The 19,010-nt window shown below is 34.8% G+C and overlaps 1 protein-coding gene across 1 annotated transcript in view; it reads right to left on the reverse strand.

The window, feature by feature from the left end:
• The window catches only part of LOC141922797 (cadherin-19-like), a 125,362-nt gene that overhangs the window by 37,439 nt on the left and 68,913 nt on the right, over window positions 1-19,010 (reverse strand). Inside the window, exons 3-4 of the mRNA XM_074822732.1 lie at window positions 9,852-10,078; window positions 6,265-6,559 (exon numbers count right to left, since the gene is read on the reverse strand). Of these exons, the coding sequence (XP_074678833.1) occupies window positions 6,265-6,559; window positions 9,852-10,049 (493 nt within the window). The 5' untranslated portion in view covers window positions 10,050-10,078. The remainder of the gene's footprint in view (window positions 1-6,264; window positions 6,560-9,851; window positions 10,079-19,010) is intronic.

Raw genomic sequence — 19,010 nt, forward strand, 5'->3', positions numbered from 1 at the left:
TCCCTATTGCTATGGAGAAATTTTAAAGATAAAATAACAGATTAATATTTCATCAGGACACATATATGCTTCAGAAATAACAGTATTTTTTAGTAAGACTGAAGGGTAAAGGAAATCTTCAGCTACAACACTGTTAACTTGAATTCAGCTGTCGTTTATGGAATCTGTTTGAACTAATACAGGAAACTCATCCTATAAGACACTTTAGTATGACTAAAATGTAGTTTCTTTAAAAAAAAAGGAAAAGGAGTGCTAGTTAGGAAGAGATCAAGAGCTATGAATAATCCAATAGGTACAGTCTGTTATAAATGCCATTTTCTACTAAATATACCCAAGTGTCCACAACTATGTTTAGAAATGGACTTGTTTACAGCATCATATTTCATCAATCAGGAATAAAATCTAACATGTATAGGACTGCAAAGTTATCATTACAGCTTTTGTGCATCTCACTCATTTAAAGGTAGGTTTCTTTTCTATAGTTTCTAACCAGTAGAAAGAAATGTTGAATGTTAAACCAGCATTTGCTCCTTCTTTAAGCCCCAGCCTACTTTTCTGCTTGTCTGTTGACTCTTCCAGAGCATAGCAGAAGGCAGAATCATGGAATTTGCCCAGCTGGGCTCAGTAAGATGCAGCTGGTGGTTATAATGGAAAGGTGAGCATGAAAGTGGCATCTGGTAAAGAGGGACCTGACCTGGAGGGAAAGAGTAACAGATCTCTCATACTCTCAGGAGGAAGACTATTTTTAAACTGGGGTGGCAGGAGATCATGTAAAGAGAGGGCTATAGTTTCTCAATTTTTTTAGGACAAAGTCTTCATGATCCCTGTATGAACCTCTATATTAAATATAGATTATGTAATAAGCAGAAGAAAAATGTTATCCTGGGTTTAGAATACTTTTCCAGTTTTTAATTTTCTCTTCCATGAAGCCCGTATTTTTTTACACGTTTAACCCACAGCAAACAAAGCAAGCCATTTGCTGAATGAAAACATGTTTACCTAGACATCTGTACTTGAGCAATAGAAATTACAATGTTAATATTATGTACTCAAAAACTCCAAAAAGCCATTTTTTGTAACTCCATGGTTGGGAGAAGAATAATTGATCAGAAGCAAATAATATCTTTTAAAACCATCAATTAACATATAACTCCCCCTCCCCCAACAAACAATTTAAAAAACCCCCAAAACTCCACCGCTTGATAGTCCAGCCATGACATGATATAATTGACAGTGCAACCATGATACAGTTTCACAACATCAATGTGAAAACGGATATCATGGCAGAGACAAATTAACTGAATATGTCTGTGGGCTTTGAAGCAAGCATTTTTGAATATTGGAGTCTGTGTGATGTTGATATAAAGTTTAGCCCCAAATATGTGTTTTGGGTACATAGTAATGCCTTAAACTGGATAGTAAACACGCTTATACATTTTTTTCTTTTTATTAACTTTATTTAAGGCAAATATTTTGCTGATTGCTGTATAAGATTTTTACTTTGTATTCCTACAGCTTTGGTTTTACCCTTCTTGGCAAAACATAGTAGTGCCACTTATATATTGCAGCCCATTAGGTAAATTATAGGGCTCTCATATGGCAAATAGTTACTCATTTTTCTAACTAGAGCTTGAAATCTATAAAAACGTTAAGTACTGATATGTTATTGCATCTGACTCTTAGCCATTCCATCAGATATACTACATTTGTATGAGTCCAACAGCAATATGGAAGACACTTAATGTAAAATTGTACCAAATGCCTGAGGGAAAACCATAGTCCTATACTCTCAAAAGACAGTCCTATGAAAGGTGACACACTTTTCATTTGCTGTGACACTTGCATTTAAAATCCTAATAAAATTTAGTACTAAAGATGAAAGAGAGCTAAGAAAGAAGTAAAAAGTATTCATATTTATTGGCAGATTAGTGTATATACATATTGACATTTGTGCCTAACTTTAGGCAAAATTATCTGTGCCTATTTTCTGTTTTTCTGTGGTTCTCTGAGGCAAGTGGCTGGTTGTGAATTATTCTCTCCTTGCTTTCTTAGTTCCAGACAAAATGTTCCCTAACAGTGGACTTCTTTCCCGAGTATTAACCATTCTTCCATAGCGTGTTTTCTGTAAGGAAATTACTAGGAGATCCCAGGTTAGCATCAGTGAGCTGAACTGCTGCTAGAGAGCTCTGAAACAGAGCAAAGGCCAAGTCTTTCTATTGCACTGTATCATTTAAACCATCTGCACCCTTCACTATACAAGAGGATGTTCTATTTTACATTTTCATTTTAATGAACTATTAAGTTATCGATGCTGCAAACTTTAATTGGTTACTGTTTCTACCTACTGGGAGGTTAGAAATTTCCTTGTAAGGATTAATGCTTTAGAATGTACACTGACAGAGGTTTCACCTCAGAAGTGTAGTCCCTACCCTTTGAGAAGCAGTGTAAGTGAGCCCAGAGGAGTCCTCATGGTGTGGCTCAGCTGTTTCACTGGAGCTAACCACTGTTAAGGTATATACTATTATATACCACTCCACTTACATTCTATATGGCACACATAGACATTAGTATGGCAGTAGTGTAGCAGTGTCTACATGGAAGAAGTAGGTGAAAGAATAATCTCTGAAATAACTATGGTATTAGTGCTAGAGAAGTCAAACAGAAGAAGCAGTGTAGAAAATATTTCAAGACCCATAAGACTGACTTAGATTCACACATCATACACTGGATGATTTCAAATCTGTAAGTTTACTATTTCAGGTAGCCTGTGTCTGAAAGAGAAGGCACACAGGGATCTTATTTTTCATCTATTCTGACAAATGGGAGGTGGTGTTTCTTCTGATTTTTCTGTTTTTTTTTTTTTTTTATTTCTTATATTTCTACAATTTACTGGAATGGGGTTTTTTTAATATATATAATCTTGCAGGAATATCGCAAAATAAATAATATTTTTTGCACTTTAATCTTATGCTGAAGTGATATGGTATTTTAGGAATTTAAATATATACTAGATGACACAGGAGATTGCATAAAGGCTGCAGAGCCTTTAATTTTTAGGGTTATCAGTTTATAGACAACTCAAGTCAATACATATTGAAACTTCTCATCTGTCAACTGCTGTTGGTTTTGGCCATAAGTACCACCCTACTTAACTTTAATTTTTTTTTTCCATATAGCCATCATTAAAACAGGAGCTCATCATTAGGACAGGAAGATGAAATAGAAGGAATACTTAAGTCAATTCTTGATATACTTCTGTGAATAGTTACAGGTCTAAATCAAGCCACACAAAATTAGCAGCTATTTTAAAACCATTTTTATAGGAGACGAAGTGCCTCATAAGCAATGTTTTACCACAGGAAAAAGAAAAAGAAAAAAGAAAAAGTTGAAGTCCTAAAGCTGTATAATCCCAGATAAAAATACCCTAGTCAATGAACTATGCCCAGTATTACTGCAAGCACATTAAAAAAAATACAAAGGTCCTTGACAAGGCACCTGTCTTGCTGTCTCCAAACTTCAGTGAATGAGCAAGATGCAAAGACCAGAATCACCCTCAGAACAAGCAACTGATTATATTAGAAAAAGTTATTTGACCAAGAGCTCAGATGCAGAAGTCTTGAGATAAATGTCTGTGTGCACGGAAGAAAGTGGCAGTGAAGAAACAATCGTAGACCCAAAAGTGATTTCCCTGGTAGAAGGTGATATAAGCAGGGTGACTAGGAAATAAATTGATTAAATGGATGTCTTTTGTAGCTATTGCTGATAGTGATAGTGAGATACTGCTTCCTGGCAGAAATTAGGATACTAACCCCACTTTTGATTAAACCTTAGGCATGAATATGCTTTTCTTGCAACAGTTATCCCGGCTGGCAGAAGAAAATAAAAGTTTACAGCTCCCTGTGAAAGATTCACTGAATCTGCCCTAAAAGTTGAACTGGTAATGCTGAATGAAACATAGTTTTTATTACCTTTTATGATCACTGATGCTATTATGTTAATGACCTCATTAATTCATACAGTTTTAAGTAGCACAATAGTTTTATTTCTTTTCAATATTATTTGTAATAGAAATAACTGAAAGAGATAGGGGTACAAATATAAAAGATTATGGGGATTCTTTCTGTAAAGTTTAAAGAATCCAGTTTTCAATTGATTTTTAAGAAAGTTATTTAGAGATAGCAGCATCTATAACATGCTTATGTCAGCTGCATTCACACTTTGGATTTTTTAAAGTGTTTTAAGTGTATGTATATACATATTATGTATGCATATGTGTATGTACACTTATTTGTATCTATACACCAATATCTGTCAGATGTTGACTTAGCTTTATATGTGTTTTATTAAGTTTCCAGACACATGACAGATCCTGGTACAGGTCTGTTTGATCATGTGGGGGTGGGAAAGAAGAAGTGCAGGGATTAAGTTTTTCCTCTTGACAGGAAAACTACAATTCATGTGCTCAGGAAATCAGAAGGTGGTCCTTCACTGCACACCATCTAAACCAAAAGAAGATAAGCTGACTGATAGGAAAGAGTCTTGGCAGTGTAAATAGATAGGCATCTGAAGTGCTAAGGCTTGGACAACAGGCCCAAGCCAGAGTTGACCTATAGATGAATCCTGTATATTTTATAACTGATAACCATTGTGCTAGTAGGTATTGTACTAAGTTATAACAACCCACTTATGCTGGTGTAAAAAGTGCTAAAGCATTGAAATACTGAAGCCTGAACAACAGGCCCCAAGCCAAAGGTGCTAACTTAGCATGTAGTCATTAATGAAATATGTAAACTCGCTAGTGAAAGATGCAGCTTAGACAAAATATAATCAGTAGTGAGGAGAGAATGTATCCAACTTTCCTTTTGTAGCCTTGTACAAGGCTGAGAACCCAAGTATTTGGCCTTGTTAGAAACTCCCTTGGTTTCCCCCACCGAGCCCTGGCCAGGCTTTGGGTGGAATCCAACAGGAGAATGAAACCAGATATTTTCCGCTCAAAACAAAGGTGCCAGTTATTCTGGCTTGTCGATCTCTGGTATATAAGGCTGGGTCCATTTGCAGCGACTTTGGATGCCTCACCTATGGGTGGACGCATCGCGTAGGATTTCCCACTTGCCGGGACAGGCTCTCCAAATCCTCGCTGTAACCGGGGCTCCCCAGCATCTGCGGATCTGGATGATGATGATAATATATGCAAGTGGTGATGTATTTCTCTTAATCACTATTCTCTCTCTCTTGTGTAGTAATGATTTGATGCATTACCCTGTATTTTCCCATTTGTTGCTTTAAGTGCACTGTTCTGCTTTTTTCTTACTGCATGTTTTCTGTATTACTCTGTTACATTACTTGGTTATCACCAGTAAAATACGCCTACTCTTTTCACTCTGGTGTCTGAGTTTAATTGGTATCCTTAATCAGCAAAACAACACCATACATGGTGTGAGGGTGGTCATCACATCAGCCCCACATCAGCTTCATACCACTCTTGTTCTGAACCCATTATTTATAGGAAGGAAACTACCCCTGTCTTTGAGGGGGAAATCGTGAGTGCCTGTGATGTGAATGTGATTCTCTTCCAGTTACAATACATTATGATTTATACTATGCAGAGTATAATAATGACATATTGTTTTATTATTGAGCAGAATCAGAGTAGACTGAAGGATGGTGTTGAGTACCTTTCAGTTCAACCAAGCTTATATTTATGTCCTTTAAAAGCGACAACTGAGGTCAGAGGACTTTAAAGTTTACATGCATGCTACTTTTCTTTCAGATTGGTAGAAGCCTGAAGAGCTGACAGGTTGTAACAATAATCATACAATGAACAACTTTCTAGAGATTATGGTACTATACTGATTGAAAAAGTAGTGAAAACTGTCAGCCCCAACTCTCTTTTGCAGTATCAACTGGCTATAATACTCTACCTATTTCAAACAGTGACGTTATATTTTTAAACAAGTAACAATTTCAGTGCTGAATCACCGATGGGAAAGACAATTCTCTAGTCAATTCAAGCATGTATCTGGATTCTGTAAAAGGACTTGGATACATGTAGGTACCTAAATATTTAAAATCAAGTATGTTAACTAGAGTTGTGCACAGCCTTCAGTTTAATCTTACACCTTTGCAAATTTCCAAGCTTGTAAAATAGTTTACTTTCTCCACTCTGAAGGGCGGTCTATAAAATATGCTATTAAGATTTCATATCAACACAGCTATCTAGAAAAAAATCAGGAAATAAAGACTTTGGTTCATAGCATGTCATACCTTCAGGTGACATCTCTGGAACAGTGGCCATATAAGGTCCATCCAAGAACTGTGGTTCATGATCATTGACATCTCGAACCTTGATAATAAATTCTGATTCAGGTTCAACAGGAAGCTGGGTGCTCCTGTTAATTGCTTGTGCTCTTAGGGTGTAGAAGGGTTTTTTTTCTCGATCCAGCTTTTCTGTCACGTAAATTTTGCCATTATTTTCATCAATGACAAAAATGTTTCCAGCTCCCTCTCCAGTCAAAAGATATTTTAGGTTGCCATCCTGCTTGTCTAAATCTGATTTCAGCTGCAAGTACAAAACACAAAAATAAACCACATTTTTGGAAGAATAAAGTTTTGGAATATTCATTTAGGATTTGTTTGTTTTCATTCAACAGTGAACCCTGTCACTAGCAAGCCTTCTTGGATACTAATATTTAAAAGAGGGTACTGTCACATTTTCAGCCAGTTGTGGCTCAGTTTTAAAGTAATGGTAGAACAGACATATAAATGCATGGTAAACCTGAAAAAAGATGTTTCAGCCACTTTGAAGTGAAGGGAATGAATGTAAGTACCTATTTTAGTTCATTGTTTTATCAGCTCCCATAAACTTCTGAAAACAATACAAAGGTCATTAAACTTTATCTAATTTTTTTATTACAAATTACAAATGAAAAGTGTACTTTGTAATTATTTGTTTTTGTACTCAGCAATATTAAGTGTAAATATGAGAGACAGTGGTGTTCTATTTCTGTTGAAATGTTAAAGAGAAGAAAAGCCATTCTGTGGTATAAGCCTGTATTATTTATTCTGAAATAAATTGATAGACATTTTCCATTTCCTTCCATGATGATCTGCATTGTCTGTTGTCCCTTATGTCTCTAATGAACTTTATGATGATGATTCCTCTGATGAAGCTGATCCCTGGAGACCATTGTGGTCCAGCTGTATTTGTTCATGACAACAAAATAGTTCTGTTAATGTTAACAATATGTAACAGTACTTTTTTAATAGCAATAACTTAATTTTTTAACATGTCAAGCATCCACAGCTGAATTTTATGGGAACAACAATTTCTAGCGTATCATTAATTCTCTATTTTTTTCTTTATTTATTTTGGGTTTAGAACAAAAGGTGTCAAAATCTCTAAGAGCCTGGATAATCATTGAAAAGTCCAATATAAAAAACCCCCAACTTTTATTCAGCCTGTTTCTTCTACAAAGCAGCAGGTTTTAAATGCAAATAATGTCTACCTGTTTTTATGATTATTGATCTCATCATTTTGCTTCATGCTTGTTAACCTTACAGCTCGGTGTAAGATATGAGGCTACAGAGTGGGAAAGTAACTACGGGGTGTAAAGGGCATATTCCGCTGTTGGATTTACTCAACATATTTTGTAATAGCTTCTGAAGTTGCAAAAAAAATTTTAACTTTGTCCGTGCCTTTTGAAGATCTTCATAATGCATAATTGTGTGCATGCATCAAATGGATAGTTTATTCAGAATGTGACTGGGACACTGCTCTGAGATAGAACAGTTTTGAGTTCCTGCACTGAGTTTTGTCAGGGTATTTAAGCCCTAAATTATAGAGTTAATTCCCCTTGCCACTACAAAAGAGAGAATTTTCAAGGTTAGGTAGTTCAGAACCATTTAAAATATGAACAACTTAAAGTCAAATGTTTTCAACAGAAGTAGTCTGCAAAACATGGAGTGGATTCACCCCTTTATGAGTGGACTGGTTGAACTCATTTTAACACCATTCAAATTTGGCATCTGGTTAAGGGGCACCACAGATCCTTTTTGATCCATAAATCTTTGTTTCTTTGTCATGAACCCCAGGGCATGGGAAAGGTGATGAATATCTAGATCTTTAACCTAAGATGGGGTTCAGATGTGATCACAGAATGCATCAAAGCCTTAGAGACTGGAAGCATGCCTCTGAATGGCTGTTTAGACTTAACCTGTGTTGAACCACTTCACTCAGAATCATTTATCCCCAAAAAATTTTCATGACCTTGACCATGTTAAATGAGAGGTCTCTTACAAATGATATTTGCTGAGAAAGCATACTGAAGGCTCTCAGTTTACCTGTATTATTAAGCTAGACACAAAAGAATAAATTGTCTTTCTGTTGTAAATGAGAACTGGGAACAAGAATTTATGTACTTGCCCTCATACATCTGCCATTGCAGTGCTGATGGACACATTTGTTTTTCTTAAACATGATAATGAAAAAGGTTTTATGAGTCTACATCAAATAAAATTTGAAGATTGAGCTCTGAATCTGACTGCAAGAAGTTGATATGGAATAGTGACTTAAAAAGAGACTGTCTACCTTTTTATTTTTATTGATGCAGTTTCCTTCAGGGCTTTATTTACTAAGAATTCATGAGTTGATCATAGACTATCACTTCATTTACTGAAAGCAGATCATATTCTACTCTATAAAAACAAACAAGTAAATATGTCTGATTAGACAATGTTTAGAATGCAATAAATTAACCACAATATTCAATAAAAATTTCCCTAGTTTACCTGTGAGAAACAGAAAGGCAAGATTATGACATTTTTCTAAAGCTGTATGAAAATACGTGACATGTATGAAATTTCTTTTCAGGGAACTGTTTTCCAGCTATGGGAAAAGTAATAATAATTAAAAATGAGTATGTCTACACTTGCTCTTTCAGAAGTGAAACATCACACTTCCATAGTAGTTACTTCGAAGGGGCTGTGAAAAAGTAATTAATGAATTTTGAGCACTTCACCCTTTGGGCCCAATTAAATTTTAGTGCTAGTTAATTAGCAGTTAAACTTATTTTGGTTCATTCATCTAGAAAGTGCCTTAAAGAAAAGAAAACTAGATCTCCAGATTATAATTACTTCTAGCATACAAATAATAATAATAATAATAATAATAATAATGGAGAAAAAGGCAGATAAAGCCTCATTAAGACAATTATCTTAAAGCACATTTTTAAAGGAGGGTGAAAAATAATTTCTCGTTGTGCTAAACCTACGTTAATCTAACGAACCATGCAGATTCCTGTAGTTTCTCAGTGGTAAAAGGATTTAGTATTAATCTGCTTCATTAAAAATTAATGAGGGGTAAATCAGCTGCTACTTAGTGTAATAGAAAATCATGCTAAACACTGTTTGTAAACTACACTGCACTCAGTATGGCTGCCTTGATGCAGTGCCAAAAATAGCACAAGCAAATTGCCAGATGTTAATAAATGAGTCCTTCACTTTCATTCAGAAGACAGAAAGGAAGTATTCAGCTTGATACCTTTGTCTTCTGTGTATAGAACTAGTTTTAGTAACAGAGTAAATGTGAAGTTTCCTTGACAGCAGACCTAAGTGAAGGAAGGTCCTTGGTACTGCCATGACCTCCAGCTTTTGGAGTTCTCTGACCTTAAGTCAGGTCACAAGAAAGGAGAGATGTTGTGCTGCCTAATTACAGCTCCCTGAGCTCCTCTTTCTACCTTTCTTGATATTACTAGGTCACTGGAGATGCTTGGTCTTCCAAGTCAAGGTAGTAAGCTGCTAATCAGCACATTAGATCTAACCTTGTACCGTCCTTGAATAATTACTTATCATACCTGTCCAACATACACAGGCACCACTGAAGTTTGTTCCTCAGTTGCAAAAAGTGGCTCCCACACCCAGCCACGTTTCACTCTTCGAACTGCTGTGAAAGACTGATCTGTGTTTTGAGTGCTGCAGTTCTGCATGCTTGGAGAACAAGGGCAAAGTTGAACCAGCATCAGCATGAGAGATAACAATGAAAAACAATTCATGCTGAACCCTTCTTTCAATCAATTTTCATCTGTGGAAGAAGAGAAAAGAAGAAAAAACTTTGACAAAGCATCACTTTTGTCTTTACACTTTTACATATTGATTCTGTGCTAATATAAGAACTGATTTCCAGTGTTAAAACCTCCTCCTCTCCCTAAAAGGAAAGAGCTGAAACAAATTCTCTTTCTGATTAAAATAGAGATTCTCTTAGAGACTCTGGCATGAAAGTCAAGTGTTCAACTTTCCTTTATGAATATCCTACACAGGGACTTTCTATGCAAAAAAGGAAAATCATCCTTCAATTAATTCATCTTCCAAATTAAGCTGGGTAATTGTATTGTGTAGCCTAGGAATAATTTGATTGGAATAATTGTATGTTTCTGCTTAGACAGGGCTCATTTTGAGCTGCAGTCACAGAACTGCCTGAAGGGTGAATGTCTAGCCTTAGTGGCCTTGATGACTGACAGCTGAAAAAGAGCAGTGCAGATATTTTTTTAACCTCTTCTTTCCCTCTTTCTCAACTCAGCAAAATGCCTGCAAAAATGCTGAAGGTGGTAGGGTGCCATCAAGAAGCAGAAAAATGTGCAACTTTCTCCTTTCTGGTCAATAGGAATTGTCTTAACTGATTTTACCACCTCTGACATTCTTGTCTTCAGTTAAACAAAGGGAAATGCATCTTGAAAGCTGTAGGTTTCTGCAGCTAGTTTCACTGGCACAAAGTATTCTTTCAGAAAATGAAGGCTTTGCATAAACTATATGCTATTATTGACTTCTCAGTGATTTTTGGTACAATAAATGAAACTCTGAATTTTAAATAAAGTGCAATGCTCAGTTAAGAATGGCCATCTTCTAAGAGGCAAGAAGGAAAATTTTCAAAATCCCTATCACACACATTTCAAATCTTAAAACCTTAAAACTTGGCAATGGCATTAGCTGTTCTTTTCAAGGCTTGAAGAATAACATTTTCTCTGCAGGAGTAGTGTGATTTATGAATTTATCACATGCCAGTCAGGTTGCACAACACAATGGAAAAAATATTTGGCTGCATTTACTTTAGGCCTGAAAAATCCATGAGCCTTTTACCTGTCCAGGATAAAATATGAATTTATGTATTTTAAGATAATGATTTAAATAATAATATTATAAATACCCATCCTTATACAAAGGGAAATGCCATAATTGCTTAAAATAACAGACATGTCATATGGACAACTCTTTCTTTCTTTTCATGTCATATGGACAACTCTTTCTTTTCAGCAATTTTACATGACATTGAAGATTATTCCGTTAAAATGTAATCTGCATATGCATATTTACTGAGAAAAAAATAAAGGAGTTCTAACAGTAAGGCATATAGAATTGTGGGCATTGAGGTGCACATTCCAATTTCTTAACATCTTCTGTTTTTCAACTGTAAAAATGTAACAATGCAAGATGAAACTTGAATGGAAGGAATGTGACTTGTGTACTCTTGTTTCAGCTTTCTGTGGAAAATTACTTATTTTTTAAAGCTGCAAGAATAATATTTGTGACATGGAAGACAAGGCCAACAAAGCTCAATTTGGGTCTCAAAGCTTGAGTCAGTTTTAAAAGGCCTAAAGGCCTTAGAGACTCTCTCTGTACAACAGGTGTATTTAATGCTAAGTGGTAATTTGCACAGAAACTAATCTTGAAAATGAACATTCATTCTATTGCAGTACATACCAAAGGACAGACAACTGAAACAATGAAAGCTGAATAGTCAAAGAGCCCTTTCTGAGGAATCATAAAGAAATTAATTTCAATCACTATTTAAATGAGGAGACAGGTGTTCAGTCTAGGCTATATCAAATGCTTCTGGCTACCCATTGTGTTTTGACCACTTGTTCTAACAGCATCCACCTTGTTCAGCAAAGTATTTCAGGCTTGTGGGGCAGTATGTCATGCAGAGTGAATGCCAAACAAACACTCATTATCAAACTCATCTGACAGACACCATGTATACACATCAACGCATCAAGAATACAGAATATGGCTACACTGGTCTACTCTTGGCCAGCTTTTAGCAATGCACTCAGCAGTTAGCCATCACCAATGAACAGCTTAAGCGCATAACTAATATTCTGATCTGTTTCAGTGTCTCCTTTTTACTAATTCATGTTAATAGTCTATGATACATGGATTCAAGCATCACATCTCGGACAAATTGGGCAGGAATAAACATTTTTAAATTTTGACATGTTGCACATTGTTATGTGTATAAAAAGACTTTAACTTGAAAATACAGATAGTAGTCAAATTATTGTAAAAAACCCATAAAGCTATGTAATGGAATTGAGAGTTATATGTATTTCTGTTTTTCTCTTCTCTGCTATATCAGACATACTCAATTTGCCTTTAACTTTCAGGACCTTTCAAAGCATATTTACTTCCAACATCTTCCTACTCATTTGGCATTAAGACACTGCCTGCAGCCTCTGGCCAGTACATGTTGCCATTCTTTATAAATCCAATTGTTCCCTTGTGAAACAATCACCTTCTTTCTGTTCCACACACTGTAACTCACTCTCAGAAGTAGCTCTTGTAAAATATCCAGAAACTAATTTCTTACTCCCTCCTCTATTTCTAGTCTTTCCTTAAAAAACCTAAGTTTCAGTGTTATCTACTTAAAGGAAAAAAAGTGATCACAGGAGATTCTATGTTGGGACTGCTCCCTATCACAGCGACTAGTATTGTGTCATTATTCCCTTGTACTCCTCTGTCTTTCCTTATCCATCAGTTGTCTCTTGTTTGACACTCAATTGATAAGGTTTTGTAAATTAAATGACCTTGTACTCTGTGTTATAATCATAATATAGAGCAGAAGGAAGGATTAGTAAAAGCACAGAGCTTTCAGGTGCTATAGTAACATGCACAAATAGATAAATTTTTAATAGAATATTCTGTCATTGAAAAAAAAGACAAATATATTTTCAGAGATGAGCAAATGAGCTATCACTAATATTTTGCCAAGGGAATGAGAGAAGTGGAGACCATTGTTCTGCTCCTGTCCTATTCTTCAGGAAGTCCATCTCCACTCTCTCACTTGCATTTGATTGCAACAATAAAGACTGATACTTAGAACAGAGTAATGAGAACATCAATTGTAGTTGTAATAAGCAAGCTACAGCTTTTAAACCAGTATCTTCCTTTTATATCCAACGAAAATCACAAGTTTTCTGTAGACTTGGAACAGATTGCCTTCTCAGCACAAACTTGTAGATTTCTTTGATAGGTTTGTTCTAGAACCATCACCAAGTGACATCCTGTCACCGCTTGAAACCAGATGTTAGTTTTAGGTTTGCTGGTAGTCTGACTTGGTTGTGAATTCCCTTTGTTTTAATAATAGTAATTTATTTTAAATTATGACATTGTGTCATTACATTACAAAATAATACCTGCTATTGCCTAGCATTGCAAGAATAACAATAGGAAGAATAAAAGATTCAAAAAATACAGCCCCTGAGATACAGTGAAGTTATATATTTGTTGGTGGAAAAAAAAAAAAGACTGTGGGTGGACAAAACAATAGCCTTCAAAAGCACTGAAAAAAACCCAAACAACAGGTTACAGTGAAGATGAGGATAAATTCTGTTCCAGTTCTGTTAGCTGAAGAATAAGGAAAAAACAGCTTAATTTTGTAAAAAAAAAAAAAAGTCATCATTTGATATAAGTAAAGTCTTTTATTTAGGAGGTAACAAAAAACTGAAACATGGTAATAAATGACATAGTAGATACTCCTTAACTAGAGACCATTAGGACCACCTCATGTATGTGCTTGATCCTACTTTACAGCAGGAATTTGGAACAGTGACTCCTGAGAAAAACAAATCTCTCTGTCCTTGAAAGTACTAAGCAGAACCAAAAATGCCAGACTGAAAGACATTGCTTTTGTGGAATTTGGTGTTGTCTTTGCTTGTTTTAATAACATCAAGCAAACAACAGCAATAAAGTGGAAAAATTCATGTAAGCCAATCTAATTCATTAATATGCAGTTTTGGAAACATATTTCTTATCTCAATGAGAGGCCTAGCATGATGTTGTTTCAGTAGCAAGTTCTGGTTTGTGCATTAGTGTTATTATGATTATAGTGAAATTTGTCTCCCTTGTATGTTGCTATCTTTAATTTTCACTTAATAAGATAAAGAAGAAAGGGTATTTGTAACTAACACCTACAGATTACTGTGTTAGAAAAAGCTTGAATGGATAGAAGCCTTCATAGTTTCAACTATACATTTGTTCATTTGTACTATTTTTACTGGTTATTTGACCTAGCTGCATTTTATATGACTGATTACTGATAATCCTAGTGTATTATAGTGCTGCTGCTCTATTTTCCTTACAGAGAAGACTGTATATGGACTCACTTTCATTGACCAGTTTAGATTTCACACAATAATGTAGACACCTAGGGTATGTTACTTCTAGAATTCCCAAAGAATTAATCATATATATACCAACTAGTTTAATAAAGGTATATGTTTTGTGGGTTTTGGTTTGTTTGGGGTTTTTTAAATCTTTAAATGATAAAATCTTCCAGACTGTGCAAAATAGTGGACTTAATTCTATTCTTGCTGTTTCTTATCATTGTTGAATTTCACATAGAGGCAGATAATATTTTTTACAGGTTTGGTGTGTTAGAAATTCCTTATTACCATTTTTATTGATTTTTAGCTGTGATTTGATCTTTTTCAATCAGTGACAATATTTTTTTAATGTAAGTTTTCCATTCTTCAGGTATTTTAACTATTTTATTTGGATACACTAGTAAAAGGAATACTAAACCCCTAAGGAATAAATATGGCATATTTAGCTCCAACTATGCTGGATTTGCCCTCTGGTTCAACTGATAACTACCACAGCAGATTAGCAGAGGAGAAGTCACTATTGTGACAGTAATGTTTAACTGAGTTCATAAAAAGCAACAGTGGGAAGAAAGGACTAAAATTTACAAGAATTTATTTTGCTATTTGAACTTCATTTTTGCCTGAATATCACAGTTGTTGTATGCCACAAAAAAATGCAGTGTGATGGATTGATTGATTGATTGATTGACTGATTCATTTATTCATTTTTGTGAGTGGGTAAATTTGATAATAGTTCTGTGGCAGCTCAGGTCTCATTTTCTATAATGCCTCTCAGCTTATGTTTATCTGCCTGATTTCTTTATGATTAGTTTAGCATTTAATATTTTTTTAGTTTTAGCTATTATTTGTATTGAATCTAAATATTTTCATTTAGTCTTTTTTTGACTATCTGCTCTTTCACACTTTTTTTTTAAAAATAATTTGGACTGCTACATCTGAGAAGTATACTGAAATTATTTATACTGTGGCTATCAGAACTAACATCTAAAATGTAACAATGTCTTCAGTCAATTAATTAGAGTTATATCAATAATAGTCTTGTTGGTCTGTTGCATGACTAGCTAGTTTAAAAGCTACTACTTAACCTTGAGAAGTGTCTTCTTTAAGATACACCTTGATGTGACATTTGTCCGAATTATATTGACTGGTAGTGCATATTAACACCGTACGGCTGCATGTGTTTCAACTAGTCACACAGTACTTCACTTACATGGAGAGCAATTACTTAGATTTTATGAATGTAATATAAATTTCACTTCATTCTAATTGGTACATTATTTTCTTCATTTTGTAAATATGTTATTGTACCATTAGGGAAGGCCTTCAAACTATTATATGGAATTGCCAGAGTAATTATCTGTCAGTTATACATGGCAAAAAATGGGCTTAGAAGAATTAATTTATTAGTTGATTAGTGCCTTTAAGTCTGTGGATTTTAATCAGTGTAGAGCTCACTGATTAGAAATTCTGTCATTCCTACTGTTTTATAATGGTTTATTGATTATCTTAACAAATATTATCTGACTCCAGTATTTTACTAAAATATCTGTGGCACTGTAGAAAAAGCCCAGATGCCTTTTCAGATGATAAAACTCTGCGTCTTCAAAGTATGACAAGCCGTAGCCAGAAGTGTGTCCATACTCGAGATTCAAAACATCTTTTAGAGTATCAAACTGTGATATTTATTTCTCCCATTAAAAAACTATAGGAACTGTGGGGAAAGGTAGGACATTTGTTTTAAAAGAAGGGAAAGGCATGAAAGGTGGAGGATGAGATTTCCTGCAGTGACTGAAGAAAACAAGTGGTAGAGCTCTTCCCTGTTCAGCCCACAAACCAAAGGAGATAGTATTGAGGGTGGGGTGATATATTCTATGTTTTACAACCTCACACCACAGTATCTTTGGTTGTTCTCATTCCCTTAGTGGAGTTATATTAATCACCAAAAGATGTGATTAAACCAGCATCGAGAAATAGCCTTTTTCTGAAATAACCCAGTGACTACTGCTGCTATTCTATTCTGTTTGAACTTTGTCATATAAAACTGGCTGCACAATACCTATTTCCTAATGGATGTGAGCATACAAGATGAGATAACCAGTCTCTTGCCTTTTTCAACCCTGTTCCACCAGTATTCTTAGAATTGAGCAATTGATTGCTGATCTGCAGTTTGCTGGAGATATACATATCTGGGACCACCTCAATATTTCTAGGTGTGGTTCAGCATTCCTATATTTGACTACCTTTAGATGATCACTGCCACTGCTGTGACTCTATGGAAAATTTTGGAAACATGAAATCATTATTTCACTCACTGTTATAAATCATATTACACAGAGCTGGAAGTGCAGCCTCAAACACATCAGTCATGCCCAAGGCAGAAGGAGACCCAAGTCTTCTCATTGCAATTCCTTTGAGCTCCTTTAGAAACAGCCTGGTAAAGATGACGCACCCCATCTAAAAAGTCTCTGAGTAATTAGACCTTTAGGATTTCTCCCTGCTTTGTGTGGCATCTTCTCTTCTTTTGGAAGCATAGCTTTTCCACATCTTATTAAATGAAGAATAGAAGCTATTTGGTGAATAGTTTCATAGACAAGAGACACAGATATTCCTACTTCACTTTCTTGTAAGGAAGAAAAAGGAAGCAAAAACAAAGTAGGACTTCATGTCTTGTCTATACTCTGGTAAATCAATGATTATATTTAGTTCTTTTTCACAGACTATTCTGCCATATAGATACATTCTACTTTAGTCCAGATGCTTACTAGCTAAAGAAAAATTGAAATGCTTACCTTAGGACTTAACTTGATGAAAAATTATGTTCATTTTCTGCAGTCATTCAACAGCTTTAGCAATTTTATTCTGATGAAAAAATCAATTTAGTAAACAGATGTTGAGATGCTAAAAATTTCAGTTATTCCAGTAGTTCTGGTACACTCCACTCTCTACACTAAAATAAATAAATGTTTAGTTTTAATTGTAGCTTTCCTTAACTATGACTATTATTTATTTTTAAGATAGTTTGCACTATAGAAAATTATGACTAAACTTATGTCTTTTAGCATAAATATTTTGCTGATTAAAAAGACTAACACATGTACACAGTAAAACCAAAAATTCTTGCCTTCTGGCATTTCCTTTTTAATGTAAAGAAGTAGCAAATCCAATTACAAGATGTTTGATTCACTGGGCAAATCCTACTGGAACATTTTCGACTCTGCAGGATACCACTCGGTACTGAAGAACCACTTGTCAGCATAACGATGTAATGGACCACATTCTGTGATTCACACTTGAATCTGTTTGCCAAATTATTTTCAGGAAGGCACTTCATGAAATGCTTAAAAACTCTTTAGGATTCAGGTTCCTTTTTTTTGCTTTTATTCATAATTATTCTTTACATACACTAAAACTAATAGTGCAACGAATTCACGTTTTCCATGGCTTTTGAGGAGGTTTAATTCCTCCAAAAGTGAAATGCCTAAGGATAAAAAGAAGCTTCAACATTTCAGTTAAGCAGATGCTTTTTTATATAATTTGACTATTGTTAAACTGGTGGTTTTGGCTTTAGAGTCAATTTTCCACATAAAATGAGGTAAATCAGAAATGAAATCATCCAGTCTGTGTCAATGGGAAACTGGACTGAAATCAGATTCAACTGCTTATATTTGAGGAAACTTACCAGGACTCATTTGTAAAGTAAATAAATAATCATAAAAACCATCCCTTAGAAGCAGTTAAAGAATGCATACCTTCACATAAGGGGGAAAAAAAAAAAAAAAAAAAAAAGAAAAGATATTTTTTTTATTTTCATTAACTCACTTTGTGCTGTTTATTAATAAAACACATTAAGGTAAATAAAGCAGGGAAAAATTACTTTCAATAGTATGAAGAGTTTTCATTATAAGCTAGAAAATTTCCACTGATACATAATACAGTTTAAAGATACAATTTAAATTCATGAACAGACACTGTCACTTGCATACATACATGCACTCTGTGCACCACCACAGTGGAAGTCAGTTGGAAAAATGCTGAATGTACCTCATTCAGGAAGGTTGCAATATCAGACAGGAAAGGGTAGAATTTGCCTGCTTTTTGATAGACACAACAAGCTGAACAGTATTTGTAGTTTTCAGAATAATGAGGAGTAGAGATGGAAAAAAATTAATTGACAAACTTGCTAAAATATATAATATTGTTTCTTCCCTTTTTATTCTCTTAGAGTTCTCAGCTGATGAATCTTCTATTATCTCCTGCAATGGAGTATGCTCAGTTTCAGTTCTGCTTAGGTGTCAATGAGCAGAGGCTTGTCTCTCCCTTATTCTTTTTTTTTAATATTTCACTGTTCTGCTCCGCTTCCAAGAACATATCTTATCCTCTTTCTTCACTCATTCTATCAATTATGTTAAAGGCTAATATCCTTTTTATATCCATCTCATGTATCAAAGATATATTAATCCAGTGCAGTTCTTATTTGATTCCATTAAAGTTTGTAAGCACTTTTCAGGCACTGAGGTACTCAGAACAGGATAGGAACAGAGCATTAGGTCATCCAGGCCAAATAAAGGGTGTTGTATA

The sequence above is a fragment of the Strix aluco genome, chromosome 1 (genome assembly GCF_031877795.1).
Source record: "Strix aluco isolate bStrAlu1 chromosome 1, bStrAlu1.hap1, whole genome shotgun sequence".
Classification (NCBI taxonomy): Eukaryota; Metazoa; Chordata; class Aves; order Strigiformes; family Strigidae; genus Strix; species Strix aluco.